We start from the raw sequence: 16074 nt of genomic DNA on the forward strand, positions 1-16074 counted from the left end.
TTCACGTAGTATAATACATATTTATCTTGAGATTTTCAGATAGTTACTGATATATGGCCACTTGTTTAATTTATATTCCTATACATAAAACACGTCTGATTCTGAGATATAAAAAATAAGGTTTTAGGGGCTCTGAGACTTTTCCAAAACACCCCATTCTTAGAATGTCAGACCCTAAAGACACAGAAATGATTAAAGTCAGACTCAGACTGACCAGTCATCCCAAGGCTATGAGATCCTGCCTGTGCCTGACAAATAAAAACAATGGCCCAGAGTAATTCTCAGAAAAACTGCAGACTATACTAACTGATAGCCACCTGGCCCTCTAAAAAGCTCTAGATAGGATCCTGACGCATGTCATAGTTCGCTCATGCTCTGATCATCCAATTCTGAGAAACAAAACAAAGACAAAACCCCACAGAATTTGCTGGCTGACAGCCACAAGATCTCATGGAAAAGACCCAAATGTACATCATTATCAGCCTAAACCCCCTCATCCAATAAATCCAAAGGTCACTGTAACCCACCAATGCGATGTCACCACCCCATACTGTTGCTGAAGTCTGCCCACTGTAAAGTATAAAGATGTATGCTTTTTAAATTCGGGGTTGACTCTCCCTGCACGGATGAGCAACCCTATACGTATGGAAGTAAACTTCTTGTTATTACAGTGGTCTGTCATCTAATTATGTTCTGTGGGTCGCGCTCCTCGGGGTCTTATAACAAATCTAGCCCCCTGTCTTAGCTTCATTCTCATGCTTATGTTTGTTAGATCTCAATCCCTTCCTCCTGCTCTCCTCCCTCAAAGATGCTCTTACTCTCTAACCCAAGCTGACCCTGAATGCACAATCCTCTGTCTTCGGCCTCTTCTCATTCTGCTCCAACTACATGTTTTAGACTTACAGGCATGTGCTGAAACCCCTGACTAACATCTGTCACCACTACTGTGACATCTTTAAAAACTGACACAGCCACACTTGGTGAGGTGAAGCCAGCCTAGTAACCTGAGATCCTGTCCAGAAAACCCAAATAAGCACTGATTTGAAGTCTCCTTACTGCAACTGAGTGGTCAGGACTCTCTGTCACCGCTGTGATGAGCCTGAGAGTGGGCTGTTCATATTAATACCGCTTTCTCTTTGAGATATATTCTGCCCTTGAAAAAAATCAGACAATTCCAAAATTAACTTCTGTTTGAATTTTGAAAAATAACTGATATATTTTCTTTTTTGTAGGATATTTTTCAAAGAGATTTTTCCCCCTCTTCTTTTGAGACAAAGTCTCATTGTTCAGCCCTGACTGGCCTATAACTTGCTATATATGTGCTGGGATTAAAGGCATACACCACACTCCTGGCTTGCTTTCTGTCCATCTGTCCTTTCTTCCTTCCTTCCTTCCTTCCTTCCTTCCTTCCTTCCTTCCTTCCTTCCTTCCTTCCTTCCTTCTTTCCTTCCTTAGCATTTTGTTTTTTAAAGACTTGTTTGTTTTGTTTGAGACAGGATCTCACTGTGTAACCTTGGCTGTCCTGGAACTCACTATGTAGATCAGAATGACCTCAAACTCACAGAGATCCACCTGCCTCTGCTGCTTGAGTTCTGGGAATAAATGCATGCACCACCATGTCCAGACTAGATAAGTTTTTTTTTTATATAGGTATTTGAATCAGTGTTCTGTCTGTGCTGTTTTTTTTTTTTTTTTTTTTTTCCCTGACAAAGAATAGAAGAAAATGGTCTTCTCTGTTCTTAGAGCAAATTCACTAGTTCTAGGGATGGCCATGCCAACTTACTAGGCTTTTACCTAGCCCAAGATCTAATCCCTTTGGACCTTTCCTCATTGTGTGTATACAGCATTTAAAAAATTTCTTTCTAGGGCTGCAGAGATGGCTCAGTAGTTAAAAGCACTTGCTGATCTTGCAGAGGACCCAAGTTCTATTTCCAACACCAACATGGTTAATTCATAACCCCTTGTAACTCCAGCTTCATGGGCTCCGAAACCCTTTTCTGGCCTCTGTAGACATGTGTAGGCAAGTAAGCATATAACACCTGCATATACTCATAAATCCTTTTTTTAATGTGAGTGTTTTGTTTGTATCTGTGTCTATACACTATGGACATGTTTGGTGCCTATGGAGATCAGAAAAGGATATCAGATCCTCTGGAACCAGAGTTATGAGTGGTTGTGAGCTGCCTTGTAGATACTTGGAATTAAACCTGGGTCCTCTTTGAGAACAAGTGTTCCTAACCTCTGAGCCCACCTTTCTAGCCCTGATAATTTTCTTTAAAAAAAAAAAATTATTTCTAGGCTCTTAGTAGACAACTAAGACTTTTAGGTAAGGAAGGAATACCATGAGATATTGGATTCTTACATAGACTATACTAGAAACTTATGGTTTATGTCAGCTGTAATGTTTGCTTGTAATCACCTTGTATTCATGTGGTTGGTTTTTTTTGTTTGTTTGTTTTGGTAGGATTGTGAAGATCCCAATCCTTTGATACGCGCCTTGGCAGTTAGAACCATGGGATGCATCCGGGTGGACAAGATTACAGAGTATCTCTGTGAACCCCTCCGCAAGTGCTTGAAGGATGAAGACCCCTATGTTCGGAAAACAGCAGCAGTATGCGTGGCAAAACTCCATGATATCAATGCCCAGATGGTGGAAGATCAGGGGTTTCTGGATTCTCTGCGGGATCTCATAGCAGATTCAAACCCAATGGTAATACTTTGTGCTTTTACAAAGAGGAAAGCATTTAAAGTGAGTCCTTCTCAAGGCATGCTTAACACAAGCATTGTCTTAGAGACACTGACTACAGAGTAGTTGTGGGAAATAGTTTTGTGTAATGTACAGATTGTATATTTCATATCCCTAGGTGATTTTGTTTTGTTTTTAGGTAGTCGTTTGTGGTCATTTCTTCTATGAAAATAAAACTGGATAAAAGTCGTTTTTATTGACTAACTATTGTAATGAACTCTCAAAGAACTCTGGGGTAGAAAATGATTATGTTCTATGTACTTAGCAGCTAGAACATAACACTTAAAATTTTTAGTTTTGCTTTCATTTGGTCTTGTCAGTGCTGAGGATTAAACCCAGAGCCTTGTGCACATATGCTGTTTCTGAGATGCAGTCCCACTTCAGAGTGTGAGCCTATTTCCTTCTTGGCATCTTAAAGTTTGTTCATATGATAAAAGGAGATTGGTTCCAAATGACTACTAAATTAAGTTTATTTAAATTGAGTGATTGGTACTGAGAACCTGGAGGATAATTGCCAACTTTCTTCAAAGTACATCCCCTAAAATTCTGTCTCTGTATGTTGAAATAAGGTTTCATGTATTTAGGATGGCTTTTAACTTGTTCTGTAGCTGACCTTGAACTCCACTTTCTTGTCTCCATCTCAAGTGCTAGGATTACAGGCACATGCCACCAGCTTTTGACTTTTTTTTTTTTTTTTGCTGTCTTGCCTCAGCATAGGCTTAGGTCACTACACCCTGCTAAATACTTTTTGTCTGGTACAATATTTCTTTGAAGATGAATTATAATACGAGATAGTCAGTGAGTAACATTAAATTATTTTTTGTTGTTGAATTTTGAGAGAGAGAGAGAGAGAGAGAGAGAGAGAGAGAGAGAGAGAGAGAGAGAGAGAGAGAATATTTGCCTGGAACAGGTATTATCTTTTCCGGGCAAAACATTTTGCTCAGATATGATTCTTGAAAGTGTTACCTGTTCATTTTCTATGGCTTTTGCTTTATTATCTTTCTAGAGTAGCACAAAGTCAAAGGATGAAGCTTATACCTTATACTTTTTAAGGGTATAGGCTATGATGAGTATCAGTCAGGAATTTTCAGCCACTTTGTCAGATTAGAAGTAAGTGTGGAAGGGCAATGACTTTTTAAAAAAATTTTTTTTAAGACAGAGTTTCTCTGTGTATCCCAGGCTGGCCTTGACGCCACAGAGATCCACCTGCCTCTTCTGGGATTAAAGTCGTGCACCACCACATCAGGCCACTGTTTTTTTGTTTTGTTTTGTTTTTTTTTGATTTTGGTTTTGGTGAATTTTACTTTTTGTTCACTCGCCCAAGCAGCACAACTTGGCACCCTTTTAAAAAGTTCCCCTAAATATTTGAGGCTATATGACAATACTAGTTTTGGTTTTTTTAAGTTTGTGTGTGTGTGTGTGTGTGTGTGTGTGTGTGAATTGAGGTATATGTGTGCTGCCATGGTGTGCTGAGTCTCTTCTCCCTCCATGTGGCTTTCAAGGATCAAGCACCTGTCACCTGAGCAACAACTAGGTAGGCAGAATACCATGTACCCTGTGGAAACCTATTAAATATTCAGTGGAGCTAAGAATGGGTTGAGGCAAAAATACACTTTAACTCCTAGGTGGAAGGGGAAAGGTTCCTCTACACTCACTAAGTTCTTTCTTAGGAAGCCTGTTATACTTTAGGGTATAAGGAATGGAAGCACAGCAGTCAGTATTTTGTTGTTTTTCTGTGGGGGTATGGGGTTTGAAATCTGGGTAACCCTGGAAGATCTTTATCAGATCATCTGAGAGCATACATGCCTAGCTTGCCTGGTCTGTTCTAAGCTTCCTCTGCAGAGGAAAGGTCTGGTGTTTTATGCAGAGCATTATACTTTTTAAGTATATAATAACAGTGGACTTATTTATCATTGCCAGATTTAATAACTTATCACTATATTTATTCTAGTCCTACTTGTTTTCTTCATTGCCTGGCATTGAAGGCATTGCTGGTGGTTTCTGTTGAAGTTTTAATATATCGTTACGCACAGCAAACTGATGTTCCTGAGAGCTGTTGCTGTCTGTTTTCACTGCACAGTCCGGATTGTGTTGGAATTTACCGTGCAGCCTAGGTCGGCTGAGAACTGTCAGTCTCATTGTCTTGGCCTCATGAGTGCTGGGATGGCTATCACTCCTGACTGTTGCTGACACTTTTTAACTTGTTTTTAAACAACAAGTTTGATTTGGAGAGATTTTAAAAGTATGCTTGAGGAGTTTTACAGAAAAAAATTATGGTTACTTGGTAGGTTTATGAGAAACTCACAACATGCTGGGTGGTCTCTCCTTTTTCTTCATACCCTACTAGACCATTTTATTGTCTGTTTAGTATAGCCTTACTTAGAGCTGGTATCAGCATTAGAAACCAAATGTGGTACCTCCTTGCTAAACAGAAATCTGCCTTCTTGGGAGACTTCTCAGTAGTAATGAACTTTTCTCTGGTATCGTTCAGGTTACTGCTGCAGAGGAGCCCCGAGTACACGGTTGGAAAAGGCATCCTTAGGTAGCCAGTAAACACACACATGCAACCTTCTGATCTGGAGCCCTACTTTTTACCCTAACTGTATCCTCTACTTTTTAATCTTTTTTCCCCTTTTTAAAAATAATTTATAAAATAGTATTATAGCTCACAAAATTTGTTACATAATAATATATGATGAATACACATTTTCCCCCCTTTTTCTTTCATTCTTTTTTTTTTTTTTTTCTTTCCTTCTAAGGACTGAGGCCTCCACATTTTGGCCTTCCTTCTTTTTGAGCTTCATATGGTCAGAGTTATTTCTTGGGTATTCAGAGCTTTCTGGGGCTAGTATCCAATTATCAGTGACTGTATATCATGTGTGTTCTTTTGTGACTGGGTTACCTCACTCAGGATGATATTTTCTAGATTCATCCATTTGCCTAGGAATTTCATAAAGTCATTGTTTCTAATAGCTGAGTAGTACTCCATTGTGTAAATGTACCACAATTTCTGTATCCATTCCTCTACTGAAAGACATCTGGGTTCTTTCCAGCTTCTGGCTATTATAAGTAAGGCTTCTATGAACATGTTGGAACATGTGTCCTTAATATATATTGGAGCATCTTTGGGGTATATGTCCAGAAGTAGAATAGCTGGGTCTTCAGGTAGTGGAACCGCCAGACTGATTTCCAGAGTGGTTGTACTGACTTACAACCCCACCAACAGTGAGGAGTATTCCTTTTTCTTCATATCCTTGCCAGCATCTGCTGGAATCTGAGTTTTTGATCTTAGCTATTTGACTGGTGTGAGGTGGAATCTCAGGATTGTTTTAATTTGCATTTCCCTGATGACTAGGGATGTTGAGCATTTCTTTAGGTGCTTCTCTGCCATTCGGTATTTCTTAGCTGAGAATTCTTTGTTTAACTCTGTACCACATTTTTTAAATAGTATTGTTTGATTCTCTAGAGTCTTAACTTCTTGTTCTTTGTATATATTAGATATAAGACCTCTATCAGATGTAGGATTGGTAAAGATCCTTTCCCAGTGTGTTGGCTGCCGTTTTGTTTTTAGCTGTACAGAAACTTTGCAATCTCATGAGGTCTCATTTATTGATTCTTGATCTCAGAGCATAGACCACTGGTGTTCTGTTCAGGAAATTTTCCCCTGTGCCTATGTGTTCTAAGCTTTTCCCCATTTTCTCTTCTAATAGTTTTAGTGTACCTGATTTTACGTGGTAATCTTTGATCCACTTGCACTTGAGCTTTGTACAAGGAGATAAGAAAGGATCGATTTGCATTCTTCTGCAGGCTGACTGCCAATTGAACCAACACCATTTGTTGAGGAGGCTGTCCTTTTTCCATTGAATGTTTTCAGCTTCTTTGTCAAAGATCAAGTGACTATAGGTGTGAGGGTTCATTTCTGGAAATTCTATTCTGTTCCATTGATCTACCTGCCTATCTCTGTACCAATACCATGCAGTTTTCATCACAATTGCTTTGTAATATAGCTTGAGGTCAGGGATGGTGATTCCTGCAGACGTTTTCTGGTTGTTGAGACTAGATTTTGCTATCCTAGTTTTTTTTTTTTTTTTTTTTTTTTTTTTTTTTTTTTGTTATTCCAGTTGAATTTGCAAATTGCTCTTTCCAACTCTATGAAGAATTGAGTTGGAATTTTGATGGTGATTGCATTCAATCTGTAGATTGCTTTTGGTAAGATGGCCATTTTTATAATGTTGATCCTTTCAATCTATGTGCATGGGAGATCTTTCCATCTTCTGAGATCTTCAATTTCCTTCTTCAGAGATCTGAAGTTCTTGTCATATAGATCTTTTACTTGCTTAGTTAGGGTCACATCAAGGTATTTCATATTGTTTGTGACTATTGTGAAGGGTATCTTTTCCCTAATTTCTTTCTCAGCATGTTTATTCTTTGAGTAGAGGAAGGCTACTGATTTGTTTGAGTTAATTTTATATTTAGCTACTTTCCTGAAGTTGTTTATTAGCTGTGAAAGTTCTCTGGTGGAATTTTTGGGGTTGCTTAAGTTTACTATCATGTAATTGGCAAATAGTGATATTTTGACTTCTTCCTTTCTGATTTGTATCCCTTTGACTTCCTTTTGTTGTCTAATTGTTCTGGCCAGGACTTCCAGTACAATGTTGAATAGGTAGGGGGAGAGTGGGCAGCCTTGTCTAGTCCCTAATTTTAGTAGGATTGCTTCAAGTTTCTTACTGTTTAGTTTGATGTTGTCTACTAGTTTGCTGTATATTGCTTTTACCGTGTTTAGGTATGGGTCTTGGATTCCTGCTCTTTTCCAAGACTTTTAACATGAAGGGGTGTTGAATTTTGTCAAATGCGTTCTCAGCATCTAGTGAGATGATCATGTAGATTATTCTTTGAGTTTGTTTATATGATGGATGACGTTAATGGCTTTTTATATATTAAACCATCCCTGTATCCCAGGGATGAAGCCTACTTGATCATGGTGAATGATCATTTTGATGTATTCTTGGATTCAGTTTGCAAGAATTTTGTTGAGTATTTTTGTATCAATGTTCATGAGGGAGATTGGTCTGAAGTTCTCTTTCTTTGTAGGGTCTTTATGTGGTTTAGGAATAAGAGTAGCTTCAAAGAATGAGTTGGGTAGTGTTCCCTCTGTCTCTATTTTGTTAAATAGTTTGGAGAGTATTGGTATTAGGTCTTCTATGAAGGTTTAGTAGAATTCTGCACTGAACCCATCTGGTCCTGGGCTTTTTTTGTTTGGGAGGATTTTGATAACAATTTCTATTTCTTTAGGTGTTATGGGATTGTTTAGATGGTTTATCTGATCCTGATTTAACTTTGGTATCTGGTATCTGTTTAGAAATTTGTTCATTTCCTCCAAATTTTCCAGTTTTGTTGAGTGTAGGCTTTTGTAGTAAGATCTGATGATTTTTTTAATTTTCTCAGTTTCTGTTGTTATGTCTCCCCTTTCATTTCTGATTTTGTTAATTTGGACACTCTCTCTGTGCCCTCTAGTTAATCTGGCTAAGGGTTTATCAATCTTGTTGATTTTTTCAAAGAACCAGCTCTTGTTTTTGTTGATTCTTTGTATGGTATTTTTTGTTTCTACTTGGTTAATTTCTGCTCTGAGTTTGATTATTTCCTGCTGTCTACTCCTCTTGGGTGTGTCTGTTTCTTTTGGTTCTAGAGCTTTCAGCTATGCTATCAAGCTGCTAGTGTATGCTCTCTCTAATTTCTTTTTGGAGGCACTTAGAGCTATGAGCTTTTCTCTTAGTACTGCTTTCATTGCATTCCATAGGTTTAGGTATGTTATACTTTCATTTTCATTCAATTCTAAAAAATCCTTAATTTAATTTATTTATTTCTTGACCATGTTATCGTTGAGTAGCACATTGTTCAGCTTCCATGTGTGTATGGGCTTTTTGTTGTCTTTGTTGTTATTAAAGACCAGCCTTAGTCCATGGTGATCTGATAGAATGCATGGGAGTATTTCAGTCTTCTTATATCTGTTGAGGCTTGTGTTGTGACCAACTATTTGGTCAATTCTGGAGAAGGTGCCATGAGGTGCTGAGAAGAAAGTATATTCTTTTGTTTTAGGATGGAATATTCTGTAGATGTCTGTTAATTCCAATTGGTTCATAACCTCTGCTAGTTTTGCTGTTTCACTGTGTCTCTCTGTTCAGTTTCTGCTTCCATGATCTGTCCATTGATGAGAGTGGGGTGTTGAAGTCTCCCACTATTATTGTGTGTGGTGCAATATATGCTTTGAGCTTTAGTAGGGTTTCTTTTATGTGGGTGCCCTTGCATTTGAAGCATAGACATTCAGGATTGAGAGTTTGTCTTGATAGATTTTTCCTGTGTTGAGTAAAAAGTGTCTTTCCTTATCTTTTTTGATAACTTTTGGTTGAAAATCTATTTTATTTGATATTAGAATGGCTACTCCAGCTTGTTTCTTGGGATCATTTGCTTGGAAGGTTTTTTCCCAGCCTTTTACTCTGAGGTAGTGTCTGTCTTTGTCTTTGAGATGAGTTTTTTGTATGCAGCAAAATGCTGGATCCTGTCTGATAGTCTATGTCCCTTTATTAGGGAATTGAGTCCATTGATGTTAAAGGATATTAAGGAATAGTAATTGTTGTTTCCTGTTATCTTTGTTGTTAGAGGTAGAATTTGTGTGTCTTTCTTCTTTTGGTTCTCTTGCATAGTTATTTTCTTGCTTTTCCTAGGGTGTAGTTTCCCTCTTTGTGTTGAATTTTCTATCTATTATCCTTTATAGGGCTGGATTTGTGGACAGATACTGTGTAAATTTGGTTTTGTCCTGGAATATCTTGGTTTCTCCATCTATGGTAATTGGGAGTTTTGCTGGATATAGTAACCTAGGCTGGCATTTGTGTTCTCTTATGATCTGTGTGACGTCTGTTCAGGTTCTTCTAGTTTTCATAGTCTCTGTTGAAAAGTCTGGTGTAATTCTGATTGGTCTGTCTTTATATGTTACATGTCCTTTTTCCCTTACTGCTTTTAGTATTCTTTCTTTGTTTTGTTCATTTGGTGTTTTGACTATTATGTGTCAGGAAAAATTTCTTTTCTGGTCCAATCTATTTGGAGTTCTGTAGGCTTCCTGTATGTTCATGGTCATTTCGTTTTAAGGGTAGGGATGTTTTCTTCTGTGATTTTGTTGAAGATATTTACTGTGCCTCTTAGTTGATATTCTTCACCCTCTTTTACACCTATTATCCTTAGGTTTGGTCTTCTTATTGTGTCCTGGATCTCCTGAACATTTTGGGTTAGGAACTTTCTGGTTTTTTAATCTTCTCTGACTGTTTTGTCTATGTTTTCTATGTTGTCTTCAGCCCCTGAGATCCTCTCTTCCATCTCTTGTAGTCTGTTGGTGGTGCTTGTATCTAGGACTCCTGATTTCTTTCTTAGGTTTTTTTGTCTCCAGATTTTTGTGATTTCTTTATTGTATTTACTTCCGTTTTCAATTTCTTCATCTGTTCGGTTGTGTTTTCCTGTAGTTCTTTGAGTGATTTCTCCTGGTTCTCCTGTAATTTTTTAAGGGAGTTATTTATGTGTTTCTCAAAGATCTCCATTATTATCATGACGTATGATTTAAAGTCTAAATCTTGTTTTTCTGGAGTGTTGGGAAATCCACTATATGCTGTGATGGGAGAACTGGTTGTCAGGTTGTCTTGGTTTCCATTGCTTGGGTTCTTGCACTTTCCTCTTGCCATCTTGTTGTCAGTGATTGTAGGTGATCTTTTTGTTTCTGACTGGTGCTTGTCTCTCCTGTGGCTCTGAAGGCCTGTGGGCTCAGGAGGGAGATTGCTCCTGGGTGTTTGACTCTTTATGGTCAGGCAGTGAGTTCTGATGGCAGTGACTCAGTTCTGTCTTCATGGGCTCAGGTGTGAGACCTCTTGAGAGGCTGTTCTGGGAGCTCAGCTCTCTGCCCACAGGTCCTGGGTCTTAATGGTGGAGACCTAGCTCTTTTTCCGGCCAAAAAGAACCCTTTTCCAGAGAGCACCAGTTCTCTGTGCTCCAAGAACTCCAGGTGTTCCCTTGCAGAACAGCAGGTGGGCCTGTGCCTCAGGCTCATTCTTGGTCTAGGTAGAAAAGTGCCTGTGCAGCTGATCTGGGAGCTCAGCCTCCTGAGGACAGATCCTGAGTCCCAGTGGTAGAGACCTGGCCCTCACTGTGGGTTGGAAGGGACCCTTTTCAGAGAGCACTAGCTCTCTGCGCTCCGAGAACTCCTGGTTTGACCTTCCCAGGCCTGTGCCTCAGGCTCACCCTTGGTCCAAAAAGCGCCTGTGCAGCTGATCTGGGAGCTCAGTTTTTCACGTGCAGATCCCGAATTGACAGCAACCCAGCTCTTTGTACTTTTTAATCTTAAATACAGTATTACAATTACTGAAAAGTAACCTTAAGTAAAATGCTAGAATTGGCACCCTAGTTTTCGTCTTACAGTGAGATCAGATGCTGATAACAGGTAGACCAAGTGCATGAGTGGCCAGTAACATCAGAGTCCTCACGTACCAGCTCAACACTACAGAAGCTCCAAAGACTGATTTGCTCTATGTTGCCTGGAAAGAGAAATTTAATTTGGAATACCTATATGCTATGCACAATAATAGATGCTTCTATGTAAAATATTTCACTTAGTTCTCACATCTGTCTGAAGTAGAAGCTGTTTCATGTTACAGTTTAATTTGTGCACTTAGAGATTGAACTGTCTTGATGTGGTGCCGCTAGCTGTGTGCCCCAGCCAGGACTCCAGCCTGGTTCTGAGTCCCAAACCTATTTATGACCACTCCCTTTATGGATCAAGAATTAAATTTAGGTGTATGCATACCCCAAACACTTAGGAATGTTTCATTTTAATATTTTCAAAGTAGTATAGCTTTTGAATGCAAAAAGCCTTTAATGATTTGTACACTGTTACTATGATGTATGTATCCATCTTTATCTAAGACAGGTGTGAATTCTTTTGCTTGAGTTCCACTTTTTCTCAGGCTGTCCCACAAGGTGGCAGCACTGCACCTTCAGAGCCGAGGTCTTAAAGGACTTGAGTCCTTTGAGAGATCTATCATAGTGTTCTTAAAGTCACTTCGAAGGGCTTCCTAGAGAGAAAGCAGCAGAACATTTGCATAAATGACCTCAGAATCTTCTGATATGAGAATAAGGTGTCAGTCAAGAGCTATAAAATGTCCACCATAACCCTTGGAGTTATGATGGTTGAGACAGTATTGGTGTGCCTTACTACAAGTAGTAATAGGACTTCCTGTAGTTAGTTTCACTGCTGTATTTAAAGCTGACTTTCAGTACCCTAGTTGACAGAGGAATGGCTAGCTTTGAGCTGAAAGCTCCTTGTCTGTTTAATACTGGCTCTATGCTAATGCTGCTTAATCTTTCTGTTTCCTCTTCAAAAACAGATAGTGCCTTCAGGAGGTGGGAGTATACAGGCTGGAGGGTGGGTACTCAGTGGTTAAAAATGTGCGCTGCTCTTCCAAGTACAGCAGCATCTCTGTCATGAGTGCTTGTAATTCCAGTTCAGGGAGCCTCTGAGGACCCACCCCCCATTCACCATGCATTTTTTTATATAAAAAATTAGGCCAGGTCTGGTTAATGCACATCTTTAATCCAAGCACTTGGGAAGCAGAGATAGGTGGATTTCTGAGTTTGAGAACACTTTTGTTTGTATAGACAGTTCCAGGACAGCCACACCTACATAAAACTTTTTGTTTTATTTTGGGTTCTTTTTTTTAAAGAACTATGTATTTATTTTATGCATGTCAGCACACTGTAGCTGTCTTCAGACACACCAGAAGAGGACATCAGATTCCATTACAGATAGTTGTGAGCCACCATGTGGTTGCTGGGAATTGAACTCAGGACCTCTGGAAGAACAGTCAATGCTCTCAACCACTGAGCTATCTCTCCAGTCTCCTTTTGTTTGTTTGTAAAGAGAAGATTTTTTTTTTTGTGTGTGTGTGTGTGTGTGTGTGTGTGTGTGTGTGTGTGTATGTGTAGCCTTGACTGTTCTGGAACATACTCTGTAGAGGAGGCGGCTGACTTTGAGCTCATAGAGATCTGCTTGCCTCTGCCTCCACGTGCGCTCCCCTCTGTGTGTGTGTTTGTGAGCACTGGGAATCCAGCCTATTAACTGCTGAGCCATCTTTCCAGTCCTGGATGCCAATGTTTTATAAATCAGTTTGTTTATCAAGAAAGCTCAGTTTCTCAGTTTATAAGTTTTCTTTCCTCTCCCACCCTGTTTTTGTGAGACAAGGGCTCTTTAAAGCTAGCTCTGAATTTGTGGTTTTCCTGTCCTTACAGCATGAATGCTGGGGTTATAGGTGTGTATTACCACACTTGGCTATAAATTTACTTTCAGAGAAAACTTTCTTAAGATCTTTTTTTTTTCTTATATGTTCTTTATTTTTCTGAGATTATAGTAGTGTTTCTAAAATAAAGGACAATCTCCTAGGGAGGAAGTATTAGACTTGTCTTAACAGTTCCAATTCAGTGACACTGCGAGAAAGGGAACACTTCTGAGTCACTGTTGGGGATGCTAGGATGTTTGCTGCCAGGATTGAGCTTGCTCTTTGGGGACTTTCCCCTAAGTCCCAAACTGATGTATTGTTCTCTAAAGAACGTCCTTTGGGAAGAAGGGAATTTTTAACTTACCACTTTATCTTTAAATTTTATTTCCAAAACAGGCACCATTGTACAAAATTTCAAGGAAAACAGATAGTAGAAACTTTGACAGGAAAGAGGCTGGTGGAGGGGTAGAAGCAACCTTGGGAGCTTAGGAGGAAAGGAAGTCTGCTGTATGCTGGGAGAGTGAATGGCTCATCTGCTCTGTCACTTGGTTGGTGACATGACCAGTGCTGCCTTTGTCCCTCAGGCTTTGTTCAGCACGGTCCTCTAATCTCATCATTCTGTAGGTTTTTACTAGACTGACTCTTCAGTATTTGCTTTCCTGTTTTAATATGATAATAATTACAGATTGCCTATTAAGCATCAGAGCTTGCACCATATTAGCTGTGTTACACACTTGCTTTAATTTCTAATCACCTATAATTGTAGTGGGGATTATAGCTCCTCCAAGTGTTTGCTATCCTTCTGTTCTTTCTATGTCTCATGGTTTCTACATTTTCTGTTAACAAACCTTGTATTTAACTTTAAACAACACACACACACACAGATACATGAACAGAAATGGTCATGATAGGTTTGTTTTAGACTGATAACCAAGATCGGATGTGTTGACAGTTGACAGAGCAGTAAATAAGGAGTTGACATAAGACATTTTGACTTTTTTTATTCTAAAATAAGGTTAGTCAGGCATGCTATTCATGGGAAATAAAATGTTTCCCCTGCATGTGAAGTATCTGGGAATGATTATTGTTTTTGTTTGGGGGTTGCTGCTGCTGTTGTACATGGTCTCATGTACCCTAGACCAGCCTCAAACTTCTTATATGACTGAAGATGACTTTGAACCACTGATCCTTCTGCCTCCACCTCCTGTGCTGGGGCCACAGGCATTGTTTCATTTTTTACATTTTCTAGTGTTACTGAATTTCATGTATGATTATGGAGTGAACAAAGGCATTTGAGAAGAAGCTCATGTGTGTTGTCACAGATGACATAGTAGGTCTGATTTGCTTTGTGGCATAGTAGTGTCTAATATTTACTAAATAATCCCGATTCTTTTCATCTGTGACTCTGATCACCAGATTATAGCTCAAGGGAATTCTGTTTCTGTCATCCTTATTTTCTATATAATGATGGCTATTGCTAACTTATATTATGTATTAAATCACTGTCTCTTAGATACTTGCTTTCTGTGTTTATTCTCATGATTGGTGTACTCTGCATATTACCTTGGTAATGTGGTCAATAAAACTGATATCTAAGTTATAGATATGTTTTTCTCTTGCTAATGCTGTAAAACTCAGGTTTAGTAGGAATCAACTATGAATTAAGATTCTTGGAGGATTTTTTAGAAGTATGTAATTGTTGAAGCTTGCTTCTTGATTCCTGTCATTTAGCTTATGAAATATTTATAGTCAGCCTTATCAGTCTGATCTTTGCTGTAAAATATATGTTAAAACATACCTGTACAGAACCATAGGGTAGTATTTTTATTATGCTGTTTGTTTATGAGTGCTTTTTAAATTTTAAAATAACCTTAAATATTAGTTATATTAAAAATAACCTGTAATTTTGATGTAAACTATTGACCTTGTTTTGTAGCTGCACAATTCACATATTGGTGGGTCAAGGTACAAGTGTACTTTCTCGTCTAGGGTATCAGTTTTTTCCCTTGCTATCTTAAAGAAATGATGTATTTGAAAACCATATTTCATTGAATGTAGGATTTCATAATATATATGATTCGTTTCTGTATTCTTATGAAAAGCATCCTCCACTAAAATGAGGATTATTAGGGGCAGGAAAAATGGCGTAACTGTTAAGAGCAGTTGCTGCTCTTCCAGAGGACCCAAGTTCAGGTTTTATCAGCCACATTTCCAGGGGACCCAATACTTCCTCTGGCCTTCAAGAACACATGGTACACAGATGTACATACAGGCAAAGCATGCATGCCCAGGAAAAAAATGTCATGATTGATTATAAATGTACTCCAGCTTTAGAGATTTAAGTCCAAATTTTTTTTTACTTGAAGGATTATAGTAATATTACTGCCTTAAATTTGTATAGGCTTTATGGTTTTGAGTTTTAAGACAAGGTTACTCTGTGTAGCCTGACTGCCCTAGAACTTACTCAGTAGACTAGGCTGGCCTCAAACTCAAGATACCTGCCTCTGCCTCTCAATTACTGGGATTAAAGGCATGTGCCACCATCATGCCTAGCATGGAAATTTTTAAAATATATTTTTCTTTTTTCTGATGATTTAATTTATTTTTATTTTATGTGCATTGGTATTTTGCCTGATGTATGTCTATATAAGGGAGTCATGCCCCCTGCAGCTGAAGTTACAGATATTTGTGAGCTGCCTTGTGAGTCCAGGAAATTGAACCAGTGTCTTGGAAGAACAGTCAACTACTCTTAACTACCGAGCTAACCCCCCAGCCCCATAAATATTTTTTGTGTTTTTTTAATAATTAATTTTATTTTATGTGCATTTATGTGAGGGTGTCTGGTTCCCTGGAACTAGAGTTACAGATAGTTGTGAGCTGCCATATGGATGTTGGGAAATGAACCTGGGTCCTCTGAAAGAGCATCCAGTGTTCTTAACCGCTGAGCCATCTAGCCCCCCCATAATGATTTCTTAATGCATAACATTATTAGACTTGTATTCATTCTCAAGCTAAAAT

General features: G+C 38.7%; 1 protein-coding gene across 2 annotated transcripts in view; it reads left to right on the top strand.

The window, feature by feature from the left end:
* AP2B1 (adaptor related protein complex 2 subunit beta 1) overlaps positions 1-16074 on the top strand; it is a 100697-nt gene that overhangs the window by 17448 nt on the left and 67175 nt on the right. For both annotated transcript variants that reach the window (XM_080924339.1, XM_080924340.1), the window contains exon 5: positions 2465-2710. In XM_080924339.1, coding sequence (XP_080780465.1) covers positions 2465-2710 — 246 coding nt within the window. The remainder of the gene's footprint in view (positions 1-2464; positions 2711-16074) is intronic.

Source organism: Micromys minutus (assembly GCF_963924665.1).
Source record: "Micromys minutus genome assembly, chromosome: 10".
Classification (NCBI taxonomy): Eukaryota; Metazoa; Chordata; class Mammalia; order Rodentia; family Muridae; genus Micromys; species Micromys minutus.